The sequence below is a fragment of the Sesamum indicum genome, linkage group LG12, assembly GCF_026168435.1.
Source record: "Sesamum indicum cultivar Baizhima isolate 11 linkage group LG12, ASM2616843v1, whole genome shotgun sequence".
In the NCBI taxonomy this organism is placed as follows: Eukaryota; Viridiplantae; Streptophyta; class Magnoliopsida; order Lamiales; family Pedaliaceae; genus Sesamum; species Sesamum indicum.
In genome coordinates, this window is record NC_142668.1 from 14,192,320 (window position 1) to 14,219,716 (window position 27,397).

Below are 27,397 nucleotides of genomic sequence, written 5' to 3' on the forward strand. Positions count from 1 at the left end.
CCATGAGCAGGTTTGGAAATAGACACTCTTCTGTGGCGTATAATAAAATATATCGTTCCCCGGTTAGAGAAACAAATGCAAATGTCCAAATGTTGTGATGTAAACAATGAGGCATACATCAGGCATAGAATAACATTAGCCCACCCGCCCAAAGGGGAGAATTTAAGAGCAGAATTTGCACCAAACTGTGGCATATTTTAAGAATTCAACGACTGCGAACCACCAGCTCCCAGTAATGATAATAGTTTATAGAACCTTTTTTTTTTCCGCAATTTCAATAACTCAACTGCGCATTCACCAACCAGCAGGGATGGATTGAGGAACATGCACGGTCGTAGCTGATGCATATCTCGGTACCTAAGCTTACTCAATAACATGAATTACCAAGTCTTCCCTCCTTGGGAATTAAGCGGAAACTATGAGCAGAAAATTTGACCCTTCAATTATAATAACAGAATGAAATATAAAGGCACACAACTTTGGAGAGTTGAGAATAAATTGGCAGCTGCTGCCTCTAACCAGTAATAGGAGGATAAATATACAAATGTTTGGTCAATCTTTACTGATAATTGAAATCTGCAGAACACAGTGGAAACAGGTAGATAAAAAAGGGTGCCAAAAGTAAAAGGGAATGATTCAAGTAATGTTCAGAAGATTTTCACTCACTAATTATCGATTGAGACGAGTGAATTAGCGAAAGCTTTCCAACTGCTCCTGATGATTCTGATAAGAACTAAGGCCACTTTCATCCAGAGCAATGCTGATAACGATGCATTATACTATCTTTCAAAGTATTATTGGCATTGCTGAAAGTTGTTTTTGACTTGGTAAAGCCACAAAAGCTTATCAGTAGCCAAAAGGAGAGCTCATTGTGTACCTTTGTCCAACTACTTTGAATAGTTCACTATCCGCCTTTACTGTGATGCCAACCTTTCAGGTTATCATGCTCCAAGCAGTCGCATTATCTTCACAAAATTCCCCATCAATCCCCACCCACAAGTACCCCAAAGGATTTAACATCTGTCCAAAACGACAAAGCTTTCTCAATGTGACCACGCGTACCCTTGTGCTGCTGCACATTTCTACATCAAAATACCCCAATCCAAAGACCAGCATGGGAGGTTGAAAAAAATTTGAAATCAGTGAAAGCAAATAGAGGTTTTTTTTCTTACAACTCTTTCAATTTACGACACACTAAGAAATGGGAGAAAGCAAATAGAGCTACTCCAAAGTATTTTAGGATCAAAAGCAGGGTCGTATTACCGCTTTTAAGAACAGATTGAATTAACTTGAGCTCACAACTGCAACAGACAAGTCCAAGCAAATATGCACACAGCCGTGTGCACAAGAAAAATAGTCGGAAAGTAGAAGAATCCTATACAGTATCTAGCAGGGATTTTGTCAACTTGAACACTACTGATTAAAGTGACAAGTACCTAATTGATGTCCTTAATTTTCTGAATCTCAAATTGATATTCATCTTAATTTTCTTACTCTAAAGAGGATTGTTAGGTAGCAAACGAATTTCAAGCGAAAAAGGAAAAATTAATGTATCTGTCATCCAATAGACAGACTTGCACAACCTAAGTCATCATTAGATATGAAGATAAATGTCTTATCTAGGTAGATAAGTCTTAGCATCTGTGTAGTTGGTCAATACAATAATACTTCTAGTGTTGAGCAACTTACTACCTGCATCCACCCCTCCTCCCAACCTCCCCAAATAACGCACGCACGTAGAAACAAAGACATAATTGTGTGTGTATGGGACGGGGGTGGGTCGGGGGGGCAGCGAACTTCAACCAAAATTCTAGCCAGGTTACTTTCCAGGACATACAACAGAAGATCTTATATTATTTCATTTGACTGATACAAACACTGTAAGAGTGATCATCTGTTTACTGTTCTAAAAATTTCCAAGCTTATGCAACATCCTAACAATAATCAGTTCCATTGTTCCATACTTGCTACACAAAGGAAATAGAACCAGCTTGGAATACATTCTGGAAATTAGGCATCAAGAATAAGAATTTACCCAAGTGAGAAAATAGGATCCCGCTTCAGGGTAAAAATATATCAACTCATGCAAGTTCTCAAGGTATGATATCATTTCAAACATTTTCAGCAATTACAGGAATGATAAAGGTAGCAAGACTGCCTGAAAGAACATGGATCTGCTCCTGCCTCCTGGAGAAACAACAACCTATACAGCAGCAAGAAAGTTTCCAAAACAGGGACTAGAGCAACCCAAAATGTCCAATAAAACCCAAACAAGTTACCTGCAATTAATTAACGCGCACATCTGTCTTAAGAAAGATAGGTAAATCTAAGAAAAGATTAGGCTCTTACATGATACAACAGAGAGAAACACTCACAAAGGGCCATTTGTTTACTACATTCTGTCACATCTCTAACATATACTGCATTTGAGCAAAACTAATCTAAGATTCCAGACACAAATGCTCTAAGCCAGAACCCCAACTCATAAATAGGCTTTAAGATACCGACAAGGGTCGGGACCCTAAAACTAGTAATTCTGACTGTTATTCTCAAATTGGTTATGGCCATTCATTTTAATATACAAGCCTCATTTCATATAATCGATTTATCATTTAAGGACAAATTTTGATATATACCTATTTGTTAAGTTAGGTAATATAATATATAGAACAAACACCATATACCTACTTTATTTTCAAAAAAGTTACAAGGTTACATATTGTAAGTTTAAGTGTTGTGATAAAAGGCACATATACTGAAGTAACAAGGGAAAAAAGGCATCATTTCATACATTATCAATTTGTTATTTAAGCATAAATTTGTTACTATTTAAAATATTTGTTAACTTAGGTAACATATAATATATAGAACAGAACTCAATTCTAATTTATTTTCAAAAGTATAACAAATTATTTGCCTCTGGATTCATCTCGGAAAATAAAAAAATCGGAGGTAATATTAACTTAGTTACACATATATCCAAGCATATTTTAACTTTGTGTATAGCCCTAAGTTCTTCTGAAAGGTGGCGGAGGAGCTCCCTGCTGCCTCTCATCCGTCTGATTCTCATCGGCAGAAGGCTCAGGTTTGTTCTAGTTGGCCCTGTCCCCCTCTGGCTCCCTATACTTGATCAAATACCTCTTCAAAGACTCAGCATCATTTTCGAATCCTAAGTTCCCCAAAGCCCAGAAGTATCATCTCCACTCACAGTCTTCCTCTTCTCCTTGTGGCATTTATCAGATGCTTCGCCAGTCAGAAAGCTGATGAATTCACAAAGCCTTGGTCAATGTTTCCTGGTATACTTCCGAACCTATAAAGGAAAAAGACAAGGCCAACTATTGAGATCAGAACACCTTCATACAAATAAATGAAACATGAAGCAACAACCTGCAGGGCCTGATAACAAGATTCACGGATACTCTGTAAGGAAATCTTAAGTATACTACAAATCTTATTTCAAATTTATGTATGTTGAAGCAATAAGAACATTCTTGGTGATCTCACAGTCAGAAATCGAAGACTTAGTTAAATTGAAAGGACAGATGAGGTAGAATGATAAAATGGGAAACATATAACAGATTAAAAAATAAAAAAAAATGGCACAAGCAGTGAGAAGCCAGCCCAAGGAATAACTGCATTAAACCTGTGGTGAAGCTAGCTACAAGATAAAACTTCTTGGAAACACGGTATATATCATTCAAGTTCACAGACAGTCAAATTGAGGAGAAAGAAGCAAGTAATTAGCATGTAAAAGATGATGAACATGTGTAGGCATGAGTTCAAGCAAGGACAGAAAGAAATGAAACATCAATGACTACAGATATACAACAATTTGTTGCACGTATGTAACAATAATATCAAACTGATATCAATTATGCACCAGTTACTAAGGCAACATTTGAACTTTCCAGAACCATTTTTAATGTAGTTATGGACTGCAAACTTATGGTTCGCTTTCTGCAATCATGTCTCTCTATGGTCATATCATTACACAAGGGCCTTACTAGATGACTGCTTCTATTTGTGATAATTAATGGGGAACGGGGAGCAACGATAACATGAAAGAAAGGTAGACAGTAGGATGCCTACAGCCCAAAACTTTTACCTTAGATAATAAGGAAAATTCTCAAATGAAACCTCAATGTTTTTGCAATGTAGTAGTCCTTGTCGAACCATCTTTGAACCGTTGAAGTCTGGATGATACTGCAATATAAAGACAAAATGAAAAACAGTAAGAAACTTAACCAACCCCAGCTAGTCATTCTTTCATCTTGTGTAGTTTCTGCACTCAGACTTAAGTTATTTTGCTAAGGGAATTTCAACATAAATTCACCTTTCACTTGAAATGACAAGTTTCAACTCCCTGATGAAGTTCAGAGGAACGCATAAAGTGACGGCTTAAAGCCCAGCCTATAATTTTTCAGTACCTATTACCATCAGAACAAGCATGAATCCATCAATCTGAAGTACATCACACCTAATTTGAAGATTTAAGTTGTGTGAAATTGACTTACTTTCATTAGTCAGAGCTTGGCCCCTAATGCATAAAGTCTCTAGATCAGGGCAATGAAGGCCAGTCCGCTTTAGAACATTAAAATCATGTGAAAGGAGAATGAAGAGAGGAGAATACGGTTTAGCTTGCCAAACTCCCACCACCACAGGCACCCAATTCGGCTGAAGCAGCATTCAAGGATATAATGCTTCAACTCCTCACAAAGAGGCGGATCAAACCTCCAGCAGCAATACTCAGACATAACTCCAACTAAGACAAACTCTTGCATCTAATTTCAGGATGAAACTAATGAAAAGATCATGGGATTTTCAAAAGTCATAAAAGAACCCAACATGCTGTAACATCTATAATTTACTCTTCCATTATCAGATATTTGAATTGGAGAATGAAATGTAAACAAGCATGAGATTCAAATAACCATAAAAATCCACGACAATAAGTTCTGATATGGATAACAGAGGTTGAAAAAGGAAAAGTGCATTCTCCATGGCGGCAACAAAATGTGAACTCAATCAGATCATAAAGACATCGAATGTGCAGCATGGCATGTAGGGTTATCTCAATGGAAATAGAGAAACAGTTGTGCTATAAGGATGTTACTGTGATGTAAATAAGAGTGAGACGAGTGCAACAGTCAACCATTATTTCCGGGAACAGCCAAAATCCCCCAAATACCTGAGCATCATGAAAGCATTAAGCTGACGTCAATGCAGTATTGATGTCATTGCGCTGTTGGAGCTTCTCCTCCGACAACTGTAACAGATCCCCCAAGTGCACTCCCACCAAGGTCAACCTGCTAAAAGAGTTCCGAGCTTCCTCAAGTTGTTTCCTGCAGAACATGAATTCTACCTCAAATTAGTGGAACATGAATTCAAATGTCCAGACGAGCAGCAACTATTGCTCACCTAAAAACCAAAAAAAAACAACTTACATTTCCTTTATAGTCAGAGATTAAAGCAATCCCTTAACAGATAAAGAGTGGCACATCAGTTTGTAATGCAGTTGTTCATACTGCTTGCTACTTTGGACAGCATCTGTTCACATCATGAATATCCATTTAGAGGCGGGAAACACTCTTTCATAAAGTATTAAATATGTTGACAAGAAGATATGCAAATGCAATGAACTTGTGAACCACCTCTGACCTTATTACGAACTACGCCAGCAGAGAAAGCACATTCAGTCTCTTTCACGTTTCCAGGATTCGTATCTGAGTTCTGCGACAATTAGAGGCTCCACAGGCTGCCAACTTCTCATGATGGTCAACATCACTCATAAGAAACTATTCCCTCACACAGTCTCTAGTGCTGCCTCTGTCTTGGCTGCATAATAGCAAAGTAAACCAAGACTCTTAAACATTAAGACTCTTAGTCCACCTTTCAAATGTAAACATCTTCCTCAAATTCCCCTTTTGATCATAAAATCGCTTCAAAGTTAAAAATGCAGTTGCAAAGTGAGTTTTTGTTGGCCTAACCATCTCTCTACTTTTAGTAAAATCTCTCATAATATTAAAAGAGGTACTCTATTATATATGTAGGCATTAATCATCACACCTCTCGCTCATGTCTTTTTCAAATTAGGAAATTTGAAAATATCTTCAAAATCAGGTGACCAGTATAAATTGAGTATTTTAAATTTGGGTATTTTAAAGAGGAGAGAGAGAGAAGTGAAGAGGGGGACGGAGAGAGCCAGTGGAGTAACGAGAGTGGAAGGATAAATGCGAAAAAATATTTTTAATATATATTTATAATAATTGGTGGATACACAGATATAATTTATTATTTTATAAATCTTTATAAATAAGATTGGACCCAATATTAATATTGAGTTATAACCAACCAAATATTTAATTATTCATGATAATTAATGACTAATCAAAGGAACCAAATAGGAGCTGAATGACTTGTTTGGTATACCCGAAAAGCCCGGCTTGGCTGCTCCTGTGCTCCAAGCCAACCTCAACGCTTTCAGAATAAATTGAATAAATTTATATCTGTATAATTTACTTTTGGGAAGCGCAATTAAAAAAGGCGCTAGGGTTTATACTCGCAAGTCTAAACCCTCTCTGCCGTTTCTCCACCAAACGATGATTACAGGTGGAAAGAGATTCGTCTCTTCACCGCCGGCGTTCTCAAACGATGCCAAGCGACTCCTTGTCTGCACAGGAAACACTGTCTCGGTTTTTAGCACGTCCACTGGCTTACAGGTTTTTATTTTCTTATGAATAATTCATTAGTTGGATTCTGTTACCCAGGATAAAGTAGAAGACTTGCGATTGCAGATAAGTGAATTGGAAGGTCACGAGGCGCAGGTGACGTCGGTGATAGTTGTTCCGCCTTCTAGTCCGGCGAGTAAACTCATGTGTTATTGCTGGACAGCGTCCCTGGATGGAAAAATCAAGTACTGGGATTTTGCGGCTCCTGAGTTGATGACCACTATCGACATTGGGTCGTCCATACACTCTATGGTGATTTAATCTGTTTTATAGTTTTCACATTAATTGTATTTGGACTGGCATTTTTTGGACTTACTATTGTTTCGAGGGGATGAATTTGGAAGAAGCATTGCTCTTGTCCTTTCGTGTACTAAGAATCATAGGAAAAGAAGGTGGATGAGTGTTTTTCTTTCTCTAGATGCTTAGAAGGGTTTGCCTTAGCATGCGGCCAACAAATATCTCACTGCACTCATATTCTGGAAATTGGATGGATTGACCAAAATACGTTGCTGTAGTGATTAATTTGTACCATGCCACCCTTCTATTCATTTTTGCGGTTGTGTCAATAAGTTTGGGTTATAACAACTACACAGAAAAACTATGGCGAGTCTTTTTCTTTAATCCTTAATCCACACAAATGCTTTGGTATAGTTCTCAATTACATTTTGTAGTTTTAATATGATATGTTATTGTCAATTTCAGGTCATTCCGAGTTTATTAAGCCAGAGCGCTGAAAGCAATGGGAAGCATCCCGATCTTTTTGCTTATATCTATACTGAGGATGTCAAACCCAGGGAAGAAAAGACCGATTGTTTATGTGGACAGATTCAGAAATGTAACCTGACCAAGTCCCGCATAGTTGGTGGAGTTACTTTGGCCAAGGTGCTTGTTACTTAGCTGGTTTCTGATAATCTGATTTCTTGTATGAATTGCTATATTATATGGAAATATGGTTACGCATAATGTGGTTGTAACTAATAGGGAATGACATAAATTACGACCTTTTATAATTATTAGTTACAATGATGTTTTAGTTTGTTGAGACTCTTTGAATTAAGGCATTAGATGCTAATAAAACCCCAGACAACCTATTGACCTTCTCTCTTTGATTTATTTATTCTTCTATAGTGTTGCTATTGAATTAAGTTTGTATTTTGACTTGAATTTGTGAAAACAAGTACAATATTTTGGCTTAGAGAATTGTCTTGAGTCTTGATTTGTCAACCTGCTATGTAGAAGATCAATATGAAGAAAGAGTAGCCTTTCTGCGTCAGCATGCCTGCTTTTGAGTTTTATTTATTTACTTATCCATTTAGTGGTTTTGCATATTCCTGATGCCAGATTTGATACATATGCAGGAAAATTTGAACTTAAGATATATATTATGGTGGAATATTGTGGTGAAGAAAAGAATTATTATTGGAATTTGAATCAAAGTACATATAGAGGAAGTGATGCAAGCTTCTCTTTAAATTTCTATGCTTCTGAGGAAAATGTTATTTCATATATTACTAAACCATTAGCCCTTTCGACATGGCCATCTCTAAGTTTGACCTACCTGATTATTTTACAGACTCGGAAACCAGGTTCCATAACCATTAGCCCTTCTGGAAAATATATTGGAACATATGAGAGGCAGAAGCTGCGAATCTGGGAAATTCCAGAGAAAGATTCTGAGCATGTTGGTTATAAGAAAATCAGGTTGCATCATACAAAATCATTTACAGCTCTGGCTTTTCATCCGACTGAGAGGGTGGTAGCAGCAGGGGATGTTACAGGAAGGATCTTAATATGGAGAGGTGTTGGGCACAAAACATGTCTTAATGACGGTAAGCTAATTCGTAGAGGGCTAAACAAGGATGCAGAAGACCAGCCTGGAGTGAGGGATGACGATGATGCCGACTCTTGCACCACGTGGCATTGGCATTCTTCACAAGTAAATGTTCTCTTCTTCTCTTCAGATGGTGCCTATTTGTACTCAGGTATTATGAGTGACTGTTAAAACTTATTTTTCAGTTGAAAGGAAGTGCTTGCTATCCTATGTGGCATAAATTAGAACTTGCTGTCTTATCATTCCTTCAGATTGTGTTTCTTGCCTCTGTTTAATTTGGTGATCGGCCTCCTCTGTGGGAGTATAAGATTTTTAATTTTCCAGGTGGTAGGGAGGGAGTTTTGGTTGTTTGGCAGTTGGACACTGGAAAGAAAAAATTTCTTCCACGTATTGGATCTCCGCTTCTGTATTTTGTCAATTCTCCGGATCCTTCATTATCCTCTGTAAGAATTATTAAAGATTTACATAGTTTTTTTTTTCCTCACAACTTCCATGCCTTGAATGAGATGAGTTCTTAATTGTAAGTTTCTTCAGATATCTCGTGCAGATAATCAAATTCAGCTACTCAGAATGCCTTCAATGGAGATCTTGAGGTCAATTTCAGGGATTAAGGTTTGTTCTAGAAAGTCATTGACCTTAAAATTGATAAGAGAAGACATTATATAGGGAAATATGCACTCTTATTTTAAATAAGATCTGTTCTCAGCCCATTTACATATTCTATCAAATGTTTCAAGGGACAGGGAGTTGCCGTAAGTTGTGTACTTCACACACCTCCCTTTTTCCAATGCTTTCTGTAACACTACAATTACTGTGTAATTCTGCAGTAATGTGCTTAAGAGTCTTTTTTCTATTATTTCAGCCTTCAAGTTCACATATGGAAATATACGAGGGATTTGGCTCGGGGGTTGTCTTTAATCACACTTCTGGGTTGCTTGCAGTACCGACAGAGAATTACCGTGTTCAGTTTTACAGTTTGTTTGATGACCGTGAGATTTCGGAGGTGAGCATGATAAAAGTTGTTGATTAGGTGCACCTATTCATCCGCTCACTTGTAGTTCCCATCATTCTTTTAGTTATCTTCTCCTTAATTACTTCACTTGTGCATCTGCTGTGGAGTGATAAAGAGACTAATATTCGTGGCGTAATATTCTCCTTTTTTCTGGTGTGCTGTTTTGCCTCCCTGGAGGGGTCTATTGCAGCTCAATCACCATAATCTACATATCTTTTTAGAAGCTGATTTCTTGGGTTTGTATGTTTGCAGGTTCAAATCTGTGAGAGAAACTATCAGCCGGGTGATGAAATCACGGTATACAAGCTTTCCTTTTGTGATTCAATAATCAATATGGAATGTCTATCGTCATATGCGTGATACTTATGTCTAGATGCTACCCCAAGTGGGCGGTGTAGTGCTCGTGAAATGCTTTTAACTTGTTCAGGTTATCAAAGTTTTGTCTGTCATCGCACTTTTAAGATCAGACACCTTGTCAATTATCTGCATGTAGTTTGTACTCGCTGGGTTCATCTCTTCTTCAATTGTTACTTTGTTTTCTCTTCTTAGAATATGTTCTTTCACACTCGGTGCCTTCCATCATAGATTATCTACATTTGTTGTGTCTGGGTATCGAAATGAATTGGCATTCATCAGTCAGAATCGTCTAATAGTTTCTAATTTTTATGAGATTTTTTATGTAGATATATCTGTTACAGGCTGATATTCTTTTTTGAATCTTCTTAATGTCTGCTTTTAGCTATATTTTACGACGGTTTAGCCTCTTATTTATTTTTGGATATAGAAGACAATCGCCAGTGAGCTATTCAAAACCTAAAGTGTGGAATCTTATTTACATGAAGATCAAGTTTCCAACTTGAAACAAACATTATATTGTTCTATGTGCATGCTTCATTTTTGAGCTTGTATATCTTCCCTTTGATGCTGGATAGATGAAACATGCTTTTGGTCCAGCCGCATTCAGTTTAATATACTTTCATGTTATAACTTGTAGGTAAAAGTAAATTTGGTAGCTGTTTCACCAGATGGTTCCACCATGAGCACTGTTGAAACCAGACTTCCTGAAGAAGGTATCGGCAACCTTGTGAGTCTTAAGTTCTGGGCTTGTAGCTCTCAAAACAAGCACTTCAGCTTGTCTACAGTCATATATGAACCACACGGGTTAGTCCTCTAAAATTTTGGACCTGTTGCTATCAGATGTAATTTCATTGGCAATTTCTTTTTCTTTTTCCTGGAAGACCTGTTTTGTTTCTGGTCTTACGATTACAATATTGAGTTTTATATAGTACTCTCACTGCCTAACAAGTTTCATGCATCTTGCTATGAGCCATGCAGGGATGGTGGTATCTCCTCCATAGCTTTCCGTCCAACTTCTCACATGGCTGTCAGTTCCTCATATGGTGGTGACTTTAAGGTAGGTGGTTCACTTGGCGTGGTTAATGGTTTATTCTTGGAAATAGCTCTTAGCTTAACTTTTGCAAATGGCAGGTATGGGTTCGTAGACATGAGATCTCGACTGAGGATCAGACAGTTGAAAATACTGGCTGGAGATGCCATGCTGTTGGGTCATACAAGTATTGTCTTTATGCAATTTGATACTACCTTCATAATATAAACCAGATAGATGTAATTTAGAATATTAAGTAAATATGTTCATGGATGTTCATACATGCTAGATAAAAAGTTCAGCTAAGTTTTGTTTTATATTTACTCTTACATCTAATGTTTTCTGTACAGGCCAATTTCTCTTGTCAATACTTTTCATATATTGCATTTGATGTCACATCTTGATAAAGATACCATTTGGCAGGAAGAAGCCTATGACAGCTTCTGCATTTTCTGGTGATGGGTCTGTTTTGGCTGTGGCTGCGGAGAAAGTGATTACCTTGTGGGATCCAGACAGGAACATTCTGCTGTCTGTAATTGGAGATAGTCTTGAGGTGATTCTCTGATTGCTGTTATTTTTGTTATTAAATTTTGAGTTGTGCTATCCACCTGCAAAGTAGTCTTTCCTTGATTTATCCCTTTCTTCAAACTATTGCATGGATAGACTTCACTCGTTGAATTTCTCTATTGTAACAGCCAATTACAAGCCTTTCATTCGTTGGGAAGTCAGAATATCTTGTGTCAGCTTCCCGAGGTTCAGATCCACAGTTGACTATATGGAGCATGTTAAAGCTGTGTACGACTTGGTCCTACAGGCTTGATGTAGAGGGTGGGTATGCTGTTTGCAACAAGTGAATTGCTACCTTTCATTGAGTTAATCACATGTCTTTTTTCCTGTCACACAGGATGTTTAGGTTCATTTCTGAGATCTACTTGTATCTTCTCCTGCATTTTATAGAAGTTATTATGTTAAATTCTTGTATTCTACAGCTTGTATTTTTATAATTTTTTAAAAAATATGCACAGCATTTACATTATTTTCTTCATTGTAACTTTCTTTGTAGATCAATAGTATTTTTATTTGTGCAGCTGTTGCCTCTTCGTTTGACAAGTCAACCTTCGCTGTTCTTGCTCTGATCAAGCCAGCTAAACATATGGAGTCCACTGAAGCCTCATTACATAGTGCCGAAGGGGTGATCTTGTTGTTCAATGTGGAAAACCCAGTACCCTTGTCTACGTGGTTCGTGAGCAAGGTGTCTCTTTCCTCCCTAGTTTGTCATCATATTTGAATTAGATGTTTTTGTTTTTCTCTGTCATTCCTCCTCTCACCTATATATTGAGTTCATATTAGTTTTTCTTTGTGACAGTTAGAAATGCATTAGTAGCACATTAGACCAAAGAGTCGACTATAGCAGTAAATGGTATTATCTAAAGGAGAGAAAGGTTAACCAAGTTTGTGTTATTTGGTTCTGAGGCAATTTGCAAATTTGTTTTTTGTTTAGTCACCTGATCTTATGGCTTAATTTGCATAATCTGACAAGTGTTAACAATCTCGGCACTTGATTAACCAGCTGCTGTTTCTTCTGTCACTCAGTGATTCAATAGTAATGTCACATTGAGCAGAGATAAATTACCTCTAGACACTGATATATATATATATATAAACAAACTGGTCTGGGGAGTCAGTGAGAAAGAAACACGGGCCTATTGCAAATGGTGGAAAGATCTGTCTTAAGAGTACCTAAATGGTTGGATAGAAATAGTATTTCTGTTAACGAGAGAGAAAGATAGCGTAAGCTATTTGCTACTCTTATTGATATGTAAAATTTCTCATGCTACAGGCACAAGGTGGAGGACTTTCGTTTGTTTGGTCAAGCCCTAAATCAGAAGATGAAGTTGCAGAAACAAAAGCATTCGATGAAGTACTTGCTTACATCAATGGTGCTCACGAGTATGTTCTCTTGAGCCCACATGGCGAGCAGGCGAGTAATCTCAGCTTTTCTCGTCACCGGAATTTCAGTAGCCTTGAGGAAAAAGGTGAGATCTCTTCTAATGCTGCATTCTATCCTGATTATTGAAAATGCATTATTGCATTTTGATCGAGAAACCTACTACTTGATGCTGATTTGTCATACATATAATGCAATTTCATAATTGCCCATTCTTTCTTAGCTTGTTTCACTTCCAAATCATCCTAGTTTTATGATGAGATTGCTTCTAGTGCTTCATGCTATCCTGATTATTGAAAATGCATTATTGCATTTTTGATCGAGAAACCTACCACTTGATGCTGATTTATCATACATACACTGTATCTTCATCATTGCCCATTCCTTCTTAGTTTGTTTCACTTCCGAATCCTCCTAGTTTTATGCTTGTAAAATGTTTTGCGAGTCTGCTGCATTCACAGTCTCTGATATATATCCTATTTTCATTAATATGGATATATTTTGTTTGAGCAGAAAGATCGGGCTATGCATCCATCTATGGTGAACTACCAGAGTTCAGCTTGAAAATAGATCAGACTCCCTTCACATCAATGCCATCAGAGAAAACCTGGAAGACAATGTTCAGTGGACCATCTCACAGTCTTCCTCCTCTCCCCAAGTTGTGTTCAGACTTTCTGGAATCATTGCTGGAGAGGAGATCTGCCCTTGTGGAGTGATCTGTTTAAAGTATGACTACGTTTGTCTTTTATGTAATACAGCTGATATAGCGTGAGATACACAGTGCAAGAGATCATCCCTTTACTGCATAATGAGAAGAGGCGGCACTGAGAATGTGTTGGTGGTGAAGATGGAAAGCTGATACAGCTCGGTCTGCGAAAGTGTGCTGATAATATAGCAGCTACTGGGGGAGGCGCCATTTCCATTGACCTCTGTTGACAAACACTACAGCGGAATCTGATGTATAACAAGACTTAATTAGAGATGATTTAGGCATAGAAATTTTTGTATGGTATTTATACGATGATAGAGCATGCGATTCCCGTATGATGATTTGACCCGGACGGAAACAAAAACATAAAGACCGACGCAAATGCCATGAATTTCGGCGACCGACTCGACAAGCAAAAACAAAACGATGCCCTCCTATAGCTCTATTATCTTCCGGCTTTTGCTGCTGATTCGTTTAATTTTCGCCACTTAAGAACATGGCTTTAAAATTGGACTGGATTGGCAGGTTTTAATCGGGAATTGGCCAAGAGTTCGATCCAGTTACCACTGAAAGATGAATATATATATAAGAAAAAAAAGTTTTGTATGCTCACAAACGTTGGACAATGATATTATAACATCAATTGTGTGCAAATCTAAAAATGTCTTTCAATAAATAACTAATTTGTTCAATTTTTAAATTTTACATTAATTAATAAACTAATTTTTTTTATTTCTTATTTTTATTGTAATGTAATACATGCATATAAAAGCGATGTGTCACAAGACAATAACTAGTATGTATATCTAATAACCACTGCCCCTACAAATAGTAAACTATTTTAAGGCAAGTAAAAAAATTTCTTTTAATAGTAGACTATTTTTTCTTAATATCAATTTATGTCCTGATCAATCCAATAATTCCTTATATTTTTAAAATAGTTATAATTCATTAATTCACAATTGGCAGATTAAATCAAGAGCGACACATACTGGACTCTGAATCTGATGGCCTGAGCCCAACCAAGTTTTAGTTCTTACCTCTCGGAGCCTGTTAAAATCAACATGTGGAGAGAATCGGGCTTAGCTTCTCTAGGCCTCAGTGCTGTCCGTCTATCCTGGCAAACACTGGTTCGCCTTTCCTCAGAGTTCTTGGATAAGAAACGTGGACATGGCAGGATTCAAGAACTTGAGCCAAGCCCCATATTTCTTTTCTTTCTCCTTTCCTGGAAACTCAATTCTTGGAACGTTAGCAATCATGAGGTGCCGCTGAATCCGCAATGGAACTAGAGTGTCTGAACTAAGTTAGAAGTCTGAACAGAGAACACTGGTGCAGAATAGTCGAATGAGAAGGCGAATGACTCAGTAAACCTCATAGCTCAGTGTATGTTCATCCTTTCCTCTTTCCACTAACTTCAGATTAAGTTTGTTATTCAGGTTCTTCACATTATCTATTGCAGAGATATTTTTCCCTCTACCTTATCTACTCCTGTTATCTTCTTCAAATGTATGGTGACAAAGCTATCCCAGATTGTTAAACTTTGATTCCCATGAAAAGAACTCTTATCAGACTCGAGATATCATAACTTTCTCGAATTTATGGCAATTCTCTTGCACTCTTCGTCTCCAATAGCAAATCCATTAACCAAGAATTCAAGAATGCCATCTGGGTTCCTTGCCCAGGTACCAAAATTCCAGTCTTTTCCACTAAATAATGGTTCTTCCAAAGTTTTGTCTTCAACCCAAGTAGCTATAGCTCCAAAAGACGGTGTTTTTACGCTGCCCAATTGGAAGTCTGGCAGAAATGACCCAAGAACTAGAGAAGTTAGGTTGAATGATGCATTTCTATATTTGGAGTATATGGTAGGGAAAGGCCACAAACCTGATGTGGCTAATGCCACTCAGCTGTTGTATGATCTTTGCAAAACCAATAAGCTAAGGAAAGCTACGAGAGTTATGGAGATGATAGTTAGGTCAGGGAGCATTCCGGATGCAGCTTCCTACACTTCCTTGGTGAATCATCTGTGTAGGAGGGGGAATGTTGGGCACGCAATGCAGTTAGTCGAAAGAATGGAGGAATGCGGCTACCCAACCAACACTGTTACTTATAATTCTCTTGTTAGAGGACTTTGTATGCGTGGAAACTTGAAGCAAAGCCTGCAGTTTGTGGATAGATTGATGCAAAAAGGGCTGGTCCCAAATGCTTTCACTTACTCGATCTTGCTTGAGGCCGCTTACAAGGAGAAAGGAGTTGATGAAGCCATGAGGCTTTTGGATGATATAATAGCCAAGGGTGGAAATCCTAATTTAGTGAGTTACAATGTTATACTTACTGGTTTGTGCAAGGAAGATAGAGTTGAGGAGGCAATCCAACTGTTCAGGGATTTGCCGGCAAAGGGATTTAATCCTAATGTAGTGAGCTACAATATTTTGTTGAGGAGCTTGTGCTACGAGGCACGTTGGGAGGAGGCAAACGAGCTTCTTGCAGAAATGGTTGGTGATGAACGAGCACCATCCATAGTGACTTATAATATATTGATTGGCTCACTTGCGGTTCATGGTCGAACCGATCAGGCACTTGAAATTTTGGAGGATTTGTTCAGAGATGGACAGTTCAAACCCGATGCTGCGAGCTACAATCCCATTCTTGCTCGCCTTTGCAAGGAAAGGAAGGTGGATGCCGTTGTTAAGTGTCTTGACCAAATGATTCTCAGGAATTGCAGTCCTAATGAGGGAACCTATAATGCTATTGCCGTGCTCTGCGAGGAGGGAATGGTGCAAGAGGCATTTTCAATAATTCAGAGTCTGAGAAGCAAACAGGATTCATCCATTCATGATTTCTATAGAACTGTAGTATCTAGCTTGTGCAGAAAAGGTAACACATATCCGGCATTTCAGTTGTTGTATGAGATGACTTCTTGTGGATTTACTCCAGACTCGTACACATATTCCTCACTGATCAGAGGATTGTGTTTGGAGAGAATGTTGGGTGCTGCCACTGACGTGTTGAGAGTCATGGAAGAAAATGGATACGGGCCTGATGTTGATAATTTCAACGCCCTTGTTCTCGGGCTGTGCAAATGCCAGAGAACAGACTTGTCTCTGGAGGTATTCGAGATGATGATTGAGAAGGGTTATATGCCTAATGAGACTACTTATACCATTTTAGTTGAAGGGATCATCCATGAAAAGGAAAAGGAGCTGGCAGTCGCACTTTTGAGAGAGCTGCATGTGAGACAAGTCGTGAGCCAAAATACAGTGGAAAGACTTACTATGCAATATGATCTTGAAGGTCTATCCAGCAGGCATAGCATGACTAGTTGAAGGAAGCAATGAGTGGTGCAACGGTTAGGCATCACCTATATTTTATTGGGATGATGATCTTAGCAAATTTGTTGAGTTCTATAGATGGGGGAGTCTTGTACATTAGAGAAGATACCCTAGGCTGAAAATAGGGTACTTGGAACATTCATTTTTATGGTAGCAGACGGTGGATTTAGTAGAACAATCTCTCTCCCTCGAGTTTATTATCATTGCAACTAGATTGCTCTTAGCTCTCCGTTGTGTAAAATGCTGCATTTCTTTTACAAGCACCAAGATTTTGCTGTACACAATGATTCTTAGTGCTCTTTGACACAATTAATATGAGGTATTCTTCACATCAAATTGAAGAAATGTTGACGCAGCTCTCTTCCTCACTCAAAGAAGGCATTTTGGGTGTGAAATTCTTCGGTCTGGAACCTTATGATGAAAAGCATTCGATTTATGAAACCTTACTCTACCCTGCTTGCCTTGAGTACGGAAAGTTCAATGTAAAGACAATTCAACGAATAACTATAATTTCACATCCCTGCCCAAACCCCATTAACTGGAACAAGTCTTGTATCCAGAATTAAAAACCACTTTCACTTTCAGTAGAATTGAGTTGAAAATTGAGCACGGAAAAATTCAATGTAGACAAGAGCTTCAGCTCTGAAAAGAATTAATTATGTTTAAATAAATAACCAAGAAGCATAATTAGTGGTTGCAACTATGCATACTCTTGTGCTACATTTAAGTGATTTAGAAGTGGAGGGTGTTCAAAAAATTTGTTTAGAAAAGGAGGTGAAAAGTGGAGGGTAAGGACAGAATGCGTGCAATAAATCTGGAAATTCACCAAAACTCTCAGTCAAATCGTTTCCCTTTTGGTTGTGCTTGCCCACAATATCATTGTGATACAGTCAAGCATTTGAAGAATGCCTAAGACATCAACATCCCCGATCCCCAACCAGGTGCAATTCCAACCAAGAGAAACAAAAACTCCCCTGCAGACTAGAAGCAGGGACCTAAGAGAAAAAGGATTCAAACAGACGATCAGCAAGCCTGAAGAAAATATCAATTCGGATAACAAGGTTTAGATGAGTGGAGAGTACGATTTAACAAGTCACTCATCAGAATAAGACCAGCAGCAAAAATTTCATAAAGTCAACCAAAGACTACTTAGAAAAGTCATACAAAACCTGAAACTAAGTCCCTAAATAGGAATAGAACAGGTAATAAGGCAGCTCCATTTACAGAACTTGCTATAGTCGATCCCACTGGCCAGGCAGCTAAGGACAAAACAGAAGCTGGTTCGCACAACGAAGCGTCTCCCCATCCATGTCAACCCTCTACTTAGATCTTTGTCTCATCTTTCTGCGCTTTCTCTTCAACCTCCTCATGCGCTTCTTCTTCCACTGCAAAATGCATCATAAATTAATCTTAAAATCCAGATGAAAAACAAAAGCAGCTATTTATTACTTTCGACCACTGATTTTTCATTGGTTCAGAAACTTTACTACTTTCAAGAGAAAAATTAGCCAACAAACATGATTTTAAGAAAAGTTCCCTCCCTGACCACAGAATCTCGCAACTTGATCACAAATTACCATGAACAGAAACATAAATGATTGATAGTTAGACATTTTCACAGTGCACATGACTTATAATTTTCTCACGCTTCAAATCCTATTAATTTTAAATGCATCATGAATCCAACTTTTACAAGGAGCACACCCTCGCCTTGCACAGCAGTTGTGTATGTAAAATCAAAAGGTCAATTAACTCCAATCAAGTTTACCGCAAGAAGCATATAGCGCCCACAGAAAGCGCAACTGCGAAATTGCATAGTTGTATCACTAACAGGACACACAAACCAATCAATGGCAAGAAACAAAAGAAAAAAAAAACCACCACAGTTATACATTAACGACGCCTAGTATTGGCAGAAAAGCAAGCACCCAATCCACAAATAAGTGCAGATGAGTTAAAAAAGACTCAACCTTAACCTAGCCAAATGAAACGAAACAGAAGAGAACAAATATCACAGAGAGTTTCCACAATCCTGAGAAACCAAGAAATAGGTAATCTACCGCAAGCAAACCTATAATCACTTGAGGGAAAAAAAAAACGCTAATTTGAAAAGATCACGGACGAAATACTTCACACGAAATTAAGACATCGACCAAAAATTAAACAACAAATAAATGAACAAAAAAAAGTGAAGACAAGGAACGGATACCTTCGCCCTCATGTCGGATCAGAAAATTTCACCGCTCTGTTTCTAGCTCTCGATGACAATACAAGTCCTGGAAATCTCCTACGCGGCGCAATAGGGAGTAACAAAAGTCGCTGTTAATATGAACTTATAAGGAATGGCAAAACCCTAATTTCGCAAGGCTTCCGATCCCGAGTACCCGAGTAATATTCTTGCGTCATGAGCCCACAGCAGCGTCATGAGCCCATATGTTCAACTTCTTTCCTACATAGTAGCCTGTTGGGCCGTTGGCGTTGGCCCAATCTTATCAAGATTAATAAAGAATGGCATAAAAAGAAGAAAAAAGTACTTTTAATTCTTTTTATAAATAAATTATAATAACTCATCTTTATGTACTAAGTAATACATTTATTCAATGTATTCGATAAATAAATCATAATAAGTCACATTAAATGATATAAATATACATATATTTTATCAAAATCTAACTTATTTATAAAATTTTAATTTAAAGACATCATTAATTTTGTTGGCTGATACCCAGTATTTTCCTTGTAACAATAATTGAGTAATGGAGAATGGTGCATCTAAGAGAGAGGCATCATGGCTGGCAGCGCGAAATGTGAAGCCCCGCTCCACCTGTTGCAGACATCATATGGGGTGCTGACCCGGTCGTTTCATGTGGGTCGGTGCCTGACATGGAGCGACTGGACTGCAGGGCTCACCCCTGTAAACCTCTTTTTTCTTGTTCATAAATATCTCCAACAATCTTTATTTTAATTTCCAACAAATGTTGTTATTTTATATATTATGAAATAAGAAAAGTAGCTAATTTTTATTCATTGTCTGCTTAAAATTCAGTTATACAACTGAATTATGGGAATTAAATTATATAGTCATTTAACATCTTTCTAATAAAATTTTCGTGTCAATAATAATTTAAATTTAAGCGTGTCTGCTTAAATTCATTTAAATACTCATTTTTTTTAAAAAAATAGGCAATCAAAGTATTTTGATAAAATAAAATTATAAAAAATATAAAAATTTAGTAGTAATAATTTTGTAATTAGTGTGATTAAAATGTAAGAAGCTGGCATAAACTTTATCAAAAAGCTACTTATATTTCTTAGAAAAAATTATAAAGTCATAATATTTTATTTTTTATCCTATATGCATCGTTTGTTACAAATACTTTTCAATTCTAAATTTATAATTAAAGATTTGTTTGTGCAGTTCTTATTTAAACAGTTACCTCAGTTTTTGCAGTCACCGGCTCATTCTCTCTATTGCCCTTCAACTTTTCTAAAAAGCTCTTTCAGATCCTAATGGATAAGTATGAATCTCGAATTTACATGTTATCACATTTTGACCCCTGCTTTTCTCATTATTTAACTTTTAACCTCTCTCCGCAACACAATTGATGCTTCCGAGAAACAACTCAAAACGATCACCCCAATGCCGGCCACGTCATCCTAGCTCTGACGGGTTTGACACGTGTTCAATCCCTATTGTATCTGAAGAATGGACCCACGGTACGATTATTTCTATTTAAGTGTACCATGCGCTATGCCCACTGGGGCACACAATAGTACACCACCTTCTCCACACACCAACAGCCAGCATACGCTACTACTATTCACAAGGTATTTCCAAACCCTAGCTAACAATCTTTCTCTTGCATTTATTTCCGCTAATTGCTGCTGATGTTTTGCTTTTTCCTTGATCTAGTGTAGTTGATGATAATGATTTTGCTCTCTAGATTTTGCGAGAGTTTTTTCGCTTGAGGCTTGAGCTTTTTCCTGGTGATTTTTTTGTGTTGATAGTAATAATAAGAGTTGCATGATCGCCGGAGATGGCGTCGGCATGCGTGAACAATATCGGAGTCTCGTCGGAGAGTTTTCTGGACTGTCCTCCTGCAAAGTTCCCGTCATACGGATGGCTAAGCCCGAGAATCTCATTCAGCCGCGAGATTCCTGACGAGGAGGAGTCCAAAGTCTCCGCAGCTAAGCCTTCTCCGAACAGTCAAGGTCACGCTGTGCCGGATAGTGCGGCTGCAGAGAAGCCGGAAGAATCAGATCCAGAAATGTCCAAAGATTTCGTGGATTTTGAGTTCCGACTTGAAGATCTGGTGACAATGCTGCCCGCCGATGAGCTGTTCTCCGATGGAAAGCTTGTACCGTTGCAGCTGTCCTCGATCCGGCACTCCTTGACGTCTGCTCCCGCGTCTTGCGACGTCAGATCTCCCGACACTCCTAAATCTAGCCGTAGAAATGAGATATCCTCCACGGATCCCTATTTATTTTCTCCGAAGGCGCCGAGATGCTCGAGCCGCTGGAAGGAGCTTCTCGGCTTGAAGAAACTGTATCAGAACAATAGTGCGAGGCAGGAGGATCAGAAGACGACGTCCTCGTTATCATCTCAGCATCATAGCAAAAATGCAGCCAGAAGCCTAAAACACTTTCTTCATCGCGGCTCAAAGTCATCACTAAATGCATCAGTTGATGCATCTTTAAGTCTTCCACTGTTAAGGGACTCGGATAATGAGTCAATGTCCATACCCTGTAGACTTTCGCTTTCATCTTCTTCATCAGGCCATGATCACGACGATCTTCCTCGACTTTCGCTCGATTCCGATAAGCCAAGCTCTATTACTCGTAATGCTCATCACACCACCAGCAATCTTTCCAGAGTTCGAGTAGTCAAGCGCAGGGCGCCGGTATCCTCGGGAAACCCGACGGCGCCGTCTCGAGTTGGGAGGAGTCCAATGAGAAGAGCTCCTGAATCTACCGTTCCGGTTCGAAGCGTTTCGGTGGATAGTCCTCGAATGAACTCCTCCGGGAAAATTGTGTTTTATGGCTTGGAGAGGAGTTCTAGCAGTCCGAGCACTTTCAACGGCGGTCCCAGATACAGATATCGTGGAATGGAGAGGTCGTATTCGGCTAACGTCCGTGTCACACCAGTTCTCAACGTTCCAGTTTGTTCACTTCGAGGCTCGTCGAAGTCTGGTTCTTTTGGGTTTCCCTTTTTCTCTTCGCAACAGAAGAAAGAAATCGGTGGTAGTTCTAGTGGAAACAAAAGTAATCACAGTAGGAATCGGACCAACCGAACTTGAGAGGGTAGATTTTTCTGGGTAACACCCTTTTCTCCAATTAACGTGGGTTTTACCCTTTTGTTCTCTTTCTTGAAGGTTCTCTACTCTTAGGTTTTGGTTCCACAGCTGTTTTTTCTTGACAATCTTTAGATTTGCCACTGTATGTACATAAGGAATAGACTGGGATCTTTATGCTTTTGGCCGATGATGATAGTTCGTGTTGTTATTCTATTTTGTGATTCTAACTCCAATTCCAAAAAAACCAATGCTAGATATTCTCCTTTTTTTTTATAGTGAAAGTTCATGTTAAGTTGGTTCTCTTTTTCATTGCATCTGCTTTTGTTTACCAGAAAGTTACATGGAATCTCTGTTTCTTCTGCTTTTCAAAAAGTTCTTGGCTCCTTTTAGTTCTGGATTTTAGTGAGCATGAGGTACTTCCACATGTGATGGGAATATCATTTGCGTGTGACGCATACGCGCCCACTGTGCGATTGGGTTTCTTCAGTTACCCCATGCCAACAAAATTCTCGAATGCAACGAAACATGTGAGAATACACATGACATCGACTGCGTGCTCTTTTACCTGTACGCATTCACTGTTGTATTAATAGCAGCACGTCTCATTTTCTTTCTTCTATTATTCAATTATTGAGTTCTTTTATCCTTCTTTTCTGGGAAATGATTGCGCGGTTTTAAAGTATAAAAATCAATATTATTCATAGTATCCCATCTCTGCTGATGATAAGCTGTACTCTTTTTTCCTTTGCTTTGGACCATCAGTCTGATCCCAATTAGAGCACCTCTTTTAACAGCTCTAATAAATAGAACTACTGAATTCATTACTTTGCTCAGCCCTGAACTCTCAAAACTCATCTCATAAATTTTGCCTCAACCATTTGAGAACAAGCCTAAATTGTCAGGCTTGCAGAAAAATAGAGTAATTTGCTGTGGGAAAATTCTTGTTTGGATCGGGTTTGACTGAGTCCAATTAATCACAGAGTAATATGTGTCGCACTTGTTATTGATTAATTATTTTTTCTGAACGATACATTAGGCACATTACAAATGTATCTCATTTATTCATGAGTGGTTTAATTTTGATCGAATCCGTCCAAATTAAAAGTTTTCTTTGCATTGTCACATCATAAGTGGGTCATAATGCGCATTTATTAATTCTTCCTTCTGCGTGATTGTCTCCCTCGGCAGTGCTTCTTCTGATGGACGCAGACTCTTTATTGGTTTCAGTCTAGTAACTGAAAGGAAAGGAAGCGCTGCTTCTCTCTCTGTATCGACTAGATCTCGCGCATTAATTTGCAAATAGCGACTCTTTAATAAGATAGGACGGTTCCTGAATAATATTATATCCTAGCAAATCTATTAGCCAGCTGATGGGTGCTTTTAACAAGTATATTGTTGTACAGCTGGTCTCTGCCGTGTTTTGTTTTACTCATTAACATGACAGAGCACAAGGAACTGGTTTTTGTCCAGTTTATTTCAAGTACTTAATTGGGTGCAGAATGAAATGTTTTCTCTTTCTCAATGTTGCGCAAAGTGACAAATGACGAAACTCCAACAATTGATAGTATATATGAGAATTAGTTAATTACTTACATGTGTGTATTTTCACTAAAAAGATACACGCTTAGTGGGCTGTGTTTAGTGCGTGTTTGTATGGGTGGGGTTTGAACTCGGAATTCCTTGACTTGACCGTCAAAACTGGGCAGTTGTGTTTATCATGTATCTCTGCAAATGTGTCAATTTGTTTGCACATTCCCTTTCCCTAGTATGGGTGCGGTGGTGGTGATGATTTTGAATGATGAGCTGTTTGACCAGCGGTCTCACGTCCTCGGTACCAAACCAACCTTGTTGGCCTTTTTGATTGGAGCTTTTTTTGGACAATAATGGGGCATTCATCTCGCTTTTCAAGTGTTGGGATACGACAGTCTGCTCTTTATATAGACCTGCACCATCCTTTTCCATTTAGGGTGGCCCGCACCACCAATTATTTTACTTACCCATCATGCCTCTCTAAACTTATATATTAAATATACTTTTAAATTTTCATTTTTCTAAAATTTGTATTAGTAATAATATTGATTCACGTACCTCAAACATTTTGGGATAAAAAAATAATTAACTGAAACCATTGAGTATTGATCTGGATAGAGCTTTTTTGGGTCGTCTTTGGTAGTAATCATTTTCAAATTGTTATCCTCTTTCAATATATTGTTCTTATAGTCTGGAAACGAAATTAATAAACTATGGATACATTAGATATGTTCTATTATAGTCTTTCGATGTTAAATTAATTAAGATCAATTCATAACAAGAAAAGTACGATTAATGCGATGATGTTACTTAATTGAGAGATGAATGCATGGGCCCTCTGTCTAATCACATCAAATCGACGTGAATAGTTAAAAATCATTAATTTAGATTGTAGGATACAACTGGAATTGAATGTACATGTTGGATTAAATCGAGTTAAATTTACTCACTTTTAACGCAGGCGTTGGGTCATTTCTTAATTTTCATTAGGGTATATTTCAACCTAGCAAAAACACACACCCCATACTTTTCATAGCCTAATTTAAGATTCTGATTCACAACCCAAAGCTGTGATCAGTTGGAGCCCTAACCCACAAAATTGGATGCAAGGAAGCACGTTGCTTTAGTCATGTGCTCCTTCATTAGTTTGAATGTTTTCCTCATGATTTAAAGGGCTTTCTATATTGACCACTTGGATCTGAATAAATAATTCTGCACGTTTGGTTCAAAACTACTGTGAGTTGCCTCATCATCATGGCCGATACTAAATAAAGGGTTTTTTCAGAAAAGTGATGATAATTTTAATTCTGTTAAAATCAAATTTGATAATTTAGTATATTGTAATTATTAAAAAAAAGAATAATAGGATATAATCATAATTATAATTATAACTTTAAATAGTGTAGCTGTAATTTTATCAACGGAATGAAAATCATCACTATATGAGACTAAAATTACGATTTCCTAAAAATTTTTGAAAGCGCAACTCTTCCCCCTCCATGTAATTAAGTTGAAAGTGCAAAATAAAGAATAAAAAATTTGGGAAGATGCGGAAAGAGAGAGAATGAGTTGGCACATCACATGGTCTATGTCAAAGGACGAGCCTCCTCCTCCTCCTCCTCATACTCCTCACTCCACAAATCAGAGTTAAAAAACACAATACACATAGTAATACAGAATATATACGTATCACGAAATGTATGTAGAAAAAGTATATTGTAGGGATCCTGAAAATTGGAATGAATGAGTGAAAGAACGTGCCCGTGAAGTGTCGGTTCTCTGTTGAAGATTCCCCTTCACCCACTGCCCACTGCCCCCTCCCTCATCCTCTACTCTCTTTATCCCTAATATCTAACGGATTCTTACTATGTATTGCTCCTCTCATACTCCCATTGGATTTTGCAATTTTATGTCACTTCTTTATGAGCTCTGCCAACTTTTTATTTTTAGTAGCTTTTTTAACTACACTTCTTCAATTAAATTACGTTGCCCCCCTTTTGAATATTTGGTTTTAATTAAATGACAAATTACAAGGCCGTTCTCCTCAAATATTTATCATAATTATAAATAAGTCAATCGACTATAAATATTAATTTTCATTCAACTTTCTTTTACTAATATCAATAAATTCAATAAGTTTCGAGTAATAGATAAATCTGTTTGTTTAATGAAAACAAACTTTAAGGGTATTAGATGTAATTTTGTAAACTACATGGAATTTATATATAGTTGCATCAAGTTTCAATGGAGTTGAGTGTAATTATTGTTTAAATTAAACACAATAAAATTAAAAAGATATTTCTTTTTTGTTCTTTAATTCTTTCACGCACATAGAAACTACAAAGCTCGAAGCAAACCATGACCATCTCTCTCTCTCTCTCTCTCTTTTTTGTTCTTTGTGGGTACAAATCTTGTTTGGGAGCGGCAAGTGGTTCTCCAATTAGAGCAGGCAAAATGACTGCGAAACACGCTGTTGTCTCGAATAATACAAAATTGAAATCGCTAATTAATCAAACTCGAAAACAAAAGTACGTCTCTGAGTGCAAAGAAAAAAGGCCAGGGAGCAGAATGCATATGATTATGGGGGAATTGGAGGGTGAGGGAAACGTGGACAGGGCATATTCAAAACCGTGTACTTATTGCAGCAAACAAAGAATGGGATAACGTTTGGAACTTTTATGTTTTTTTTTTTTTTTTCCTTTTCTTCAGTACAATCCTATCAATTTTCAATTTGAAAAAGAGTAAAAGCTGCAGTAGTGCTTTTGGCAGTTTGCCAAACAGGCCCTCCCTCCTATACATACATATATACATGCATATATAAGTGGAGAGAGATTTATAAAAAAAAAAAAAAGTATTAGAGTTTTTATATTATGTGGTGAGGTGCGTGTGGTCCCGTCCCATCTTCCTCTTCCTCTTCCCCACTGATAAATCACGTGATCCTTTTCCTTCCAAATATAGCATTGCGGCCTCTCATTCCTGATTCCCTCCAAAAGGCAAGAAAAACAGTACTCGCTCGTACACAGTGGGTGCGGGTGGGATCAACTTACCGTCACCGCTTATTTAACTTACCATCCTCACTTTTCACTCTACTCTTCTTCTATTATTACACTATCAATTGAAGCGTACTCGTTTAATTTTATTTTTATTTGATTAAACATTAAATAAAAATAAGAATGGTAAAATGAATACTCTATAGATATTAATAAATCAATTAATTATAAAATAACAATTTATGAAAGAAATCAATATATTTGAAGATATACATTTTGTTACGAACCTCCAAAAAAAAAAAAAACACTTAAATCAAAGTGGACAAAGTCTGAATTTGCAAAAATGGTTTTAGGCCAGAGGACGAACAAGTACTCCAAGGATTAAATCACCGACAGGTCACTTCTAATTTAGCCACGTTTGAGCAGGATCGTATTTATTCATGTTACAAAAAAATCAAATCAAATAAATTAAATCTTGTATTATTTATTTTCTCGTCTCCTGCTTGCTTTTCTATCTTTCTTTTTTTTTTATAAAAAAAAAAGATAATTTAGTTTATCTTAATTTATTAAATACTAGAACAGTATGGAATTCAGCAGCAGGAGCAGCCACCACTTTTGTCCATTGCTGGGCTTCCCACG

General features: G+C 37.6%; 3 protein-coding genes and 3 long non-coding RNA genes across 10 annotated transcripts; 3 read left to right on the plus strand and 3 right to left on the minus strand.

The window, feature by feature from the left end:
* Positions 1-1,829: 1,829 nt before the first annotated feature.
* Positions 1,830-2,579, minus strand: LOC110013022 (uncharacterized). The gene is made up of 2 exons (XR_002288183.2): positions 2,376-2,579; positions 1,830-2,279 (listed from the first exon to the last, which is right to left on the minus strand). It is a non-coding gene; the product is annotated as an uncharacterized LOC110013022 (long non-coding RNA).
* Positions 2,580-2,869: 290 nt separating this feature from the next.
* LOC148784880 (uncharacterized) lies at positions 2,870-6,233 on the minus strand. 3 transcript variants are annotated; one of them, XR_016063110.1, is made up of 7 exons: positions 5,659-6,227; positions 5,445-5,547; positions 5,189-5,342; positions 4,515-4,781; positions 4,334-4,427; positions 4,106-4,203; positions 2,870-3,310 (listed from the first exon to the last, which is right to left on the minus strand). It is a non-coding gene; the product is annotated as an uncharacterized LOC148784880 (long non-coding RNA). The 3 variants fall into 3 exon arrangements; XR_016063111.1 differs by having other exon boundaries at positions 4,515-5,358; positions 5,659-6,233; XR_016063109.1 differs by having other exon boundaries at positions 4,515-5,342; positions 5,659-6,230.
* A 239-nt stretch (positions 6,234-6,472) lies between these two features.
* LOC105175056 (Transducin/WD40 repeat-like superfamily protein) lies at positions 6,473-13,950 on the plus strand. The gene is made up of 16 exons (XM_011097375.3): positions 6,473-6,719; positions 6,795-6,980; positions 7,431-7,610; positions 8,302-8,710; positions 8,884-9,002; positions 9,094-9,171; positions 9,422-9,562; positions 9,824-9,868; positions 10,566-10,732; positions 10,907-10,985; positions 11,060-11,145; positions 11,382-11,511; positions 11,654-11,786; positions 12,047-12,210; positions 12,799-12,994; positions 13,420-13,950. The coding sequence occupies exons 1-16, from the start codon at positions 6,600-6,602 to the stop codon at positions 13,620-13,622; spliced, it is 2,436 nt and encodes an 811-aa protein (XP_011095677.1). The 5' UTR covers positions 6,473-6,599; the 3' UTR covers positions 13,623-13,950.
* A 705-nt stretch (positions 13,951-14,655) lies between these two features.
* Positions 14,656-17,299, plus strand: LOC105175057 (Pentatricopeptide repeat (PPR) superfamily protein). Its single transcript, XM_088876475.1, has 2 exons — positions 14,656-14,998; positions 15,075-17,299. Exon 2 carries the CDS (start codon positions 15,214-15,216, stop codon positions 16,936-16,938), a length of 1,725 nt encoding a protein of 574 aa, XP_088732601.1. The 5' UTR covers positions 14,656-14,998; positions 15,075-15,213; the 3' UTR covers positions 16,939-17,299.
* Positions 17,300-17,977: 678 nt separating this feature from the next.
* LOC148784881 (uncharacterized) lies at positions 17,978-19,416 on the minus strand. Its single transcript, XR_016063196.1, has 2 exons — positions 19,154-19,416; positions 17,978-18,329 (listed from the first exon to the last, which is right to left on the minus strand). It is a non-coding gene; the product is annotated as an uncharacterized LOC148784881 (long non-coding RNA).
* A 1,201-nt stretch (positions 19,417-20,617) lies between these two features.
* LOC105175059 (uncharacterized) lies at positions 20,618-22,511 on the plus strand. 3 transcript variants are annotated; one of them, XM_011097377.3, is made up of 2 exons: positions 20,618-20,772; positions 20,953-22,511. In XM_011097377.3, exon 2 carries the CDS (start codon positions 20,982-20,984, stop codon positions 22,239-22,241), a length of 1,260 nt encoding a protein of 419 aa, XP_011095679.1. In that variant the 5' UTR covers positions 20,618-20,772; positions 20,953-20,981; the 3' UTR covers positions 22,242-22,511. The 3 variants fall into 3 exon arrangements, with proteins under 3 accessions (XP_011095679.1, XP_011095682.1, XP_011095681.1); XM_011097380.3 differs by having other exon boundaries at positions 20,667-20,772; positions 20,863-22,511; XM_011097379.3 differs by having other exon boundaries at positions 20,710-20,772; positions 20,858-22,511.
* Positions 22,512-27,397: the final 4,886 nt, after the last annotated feature.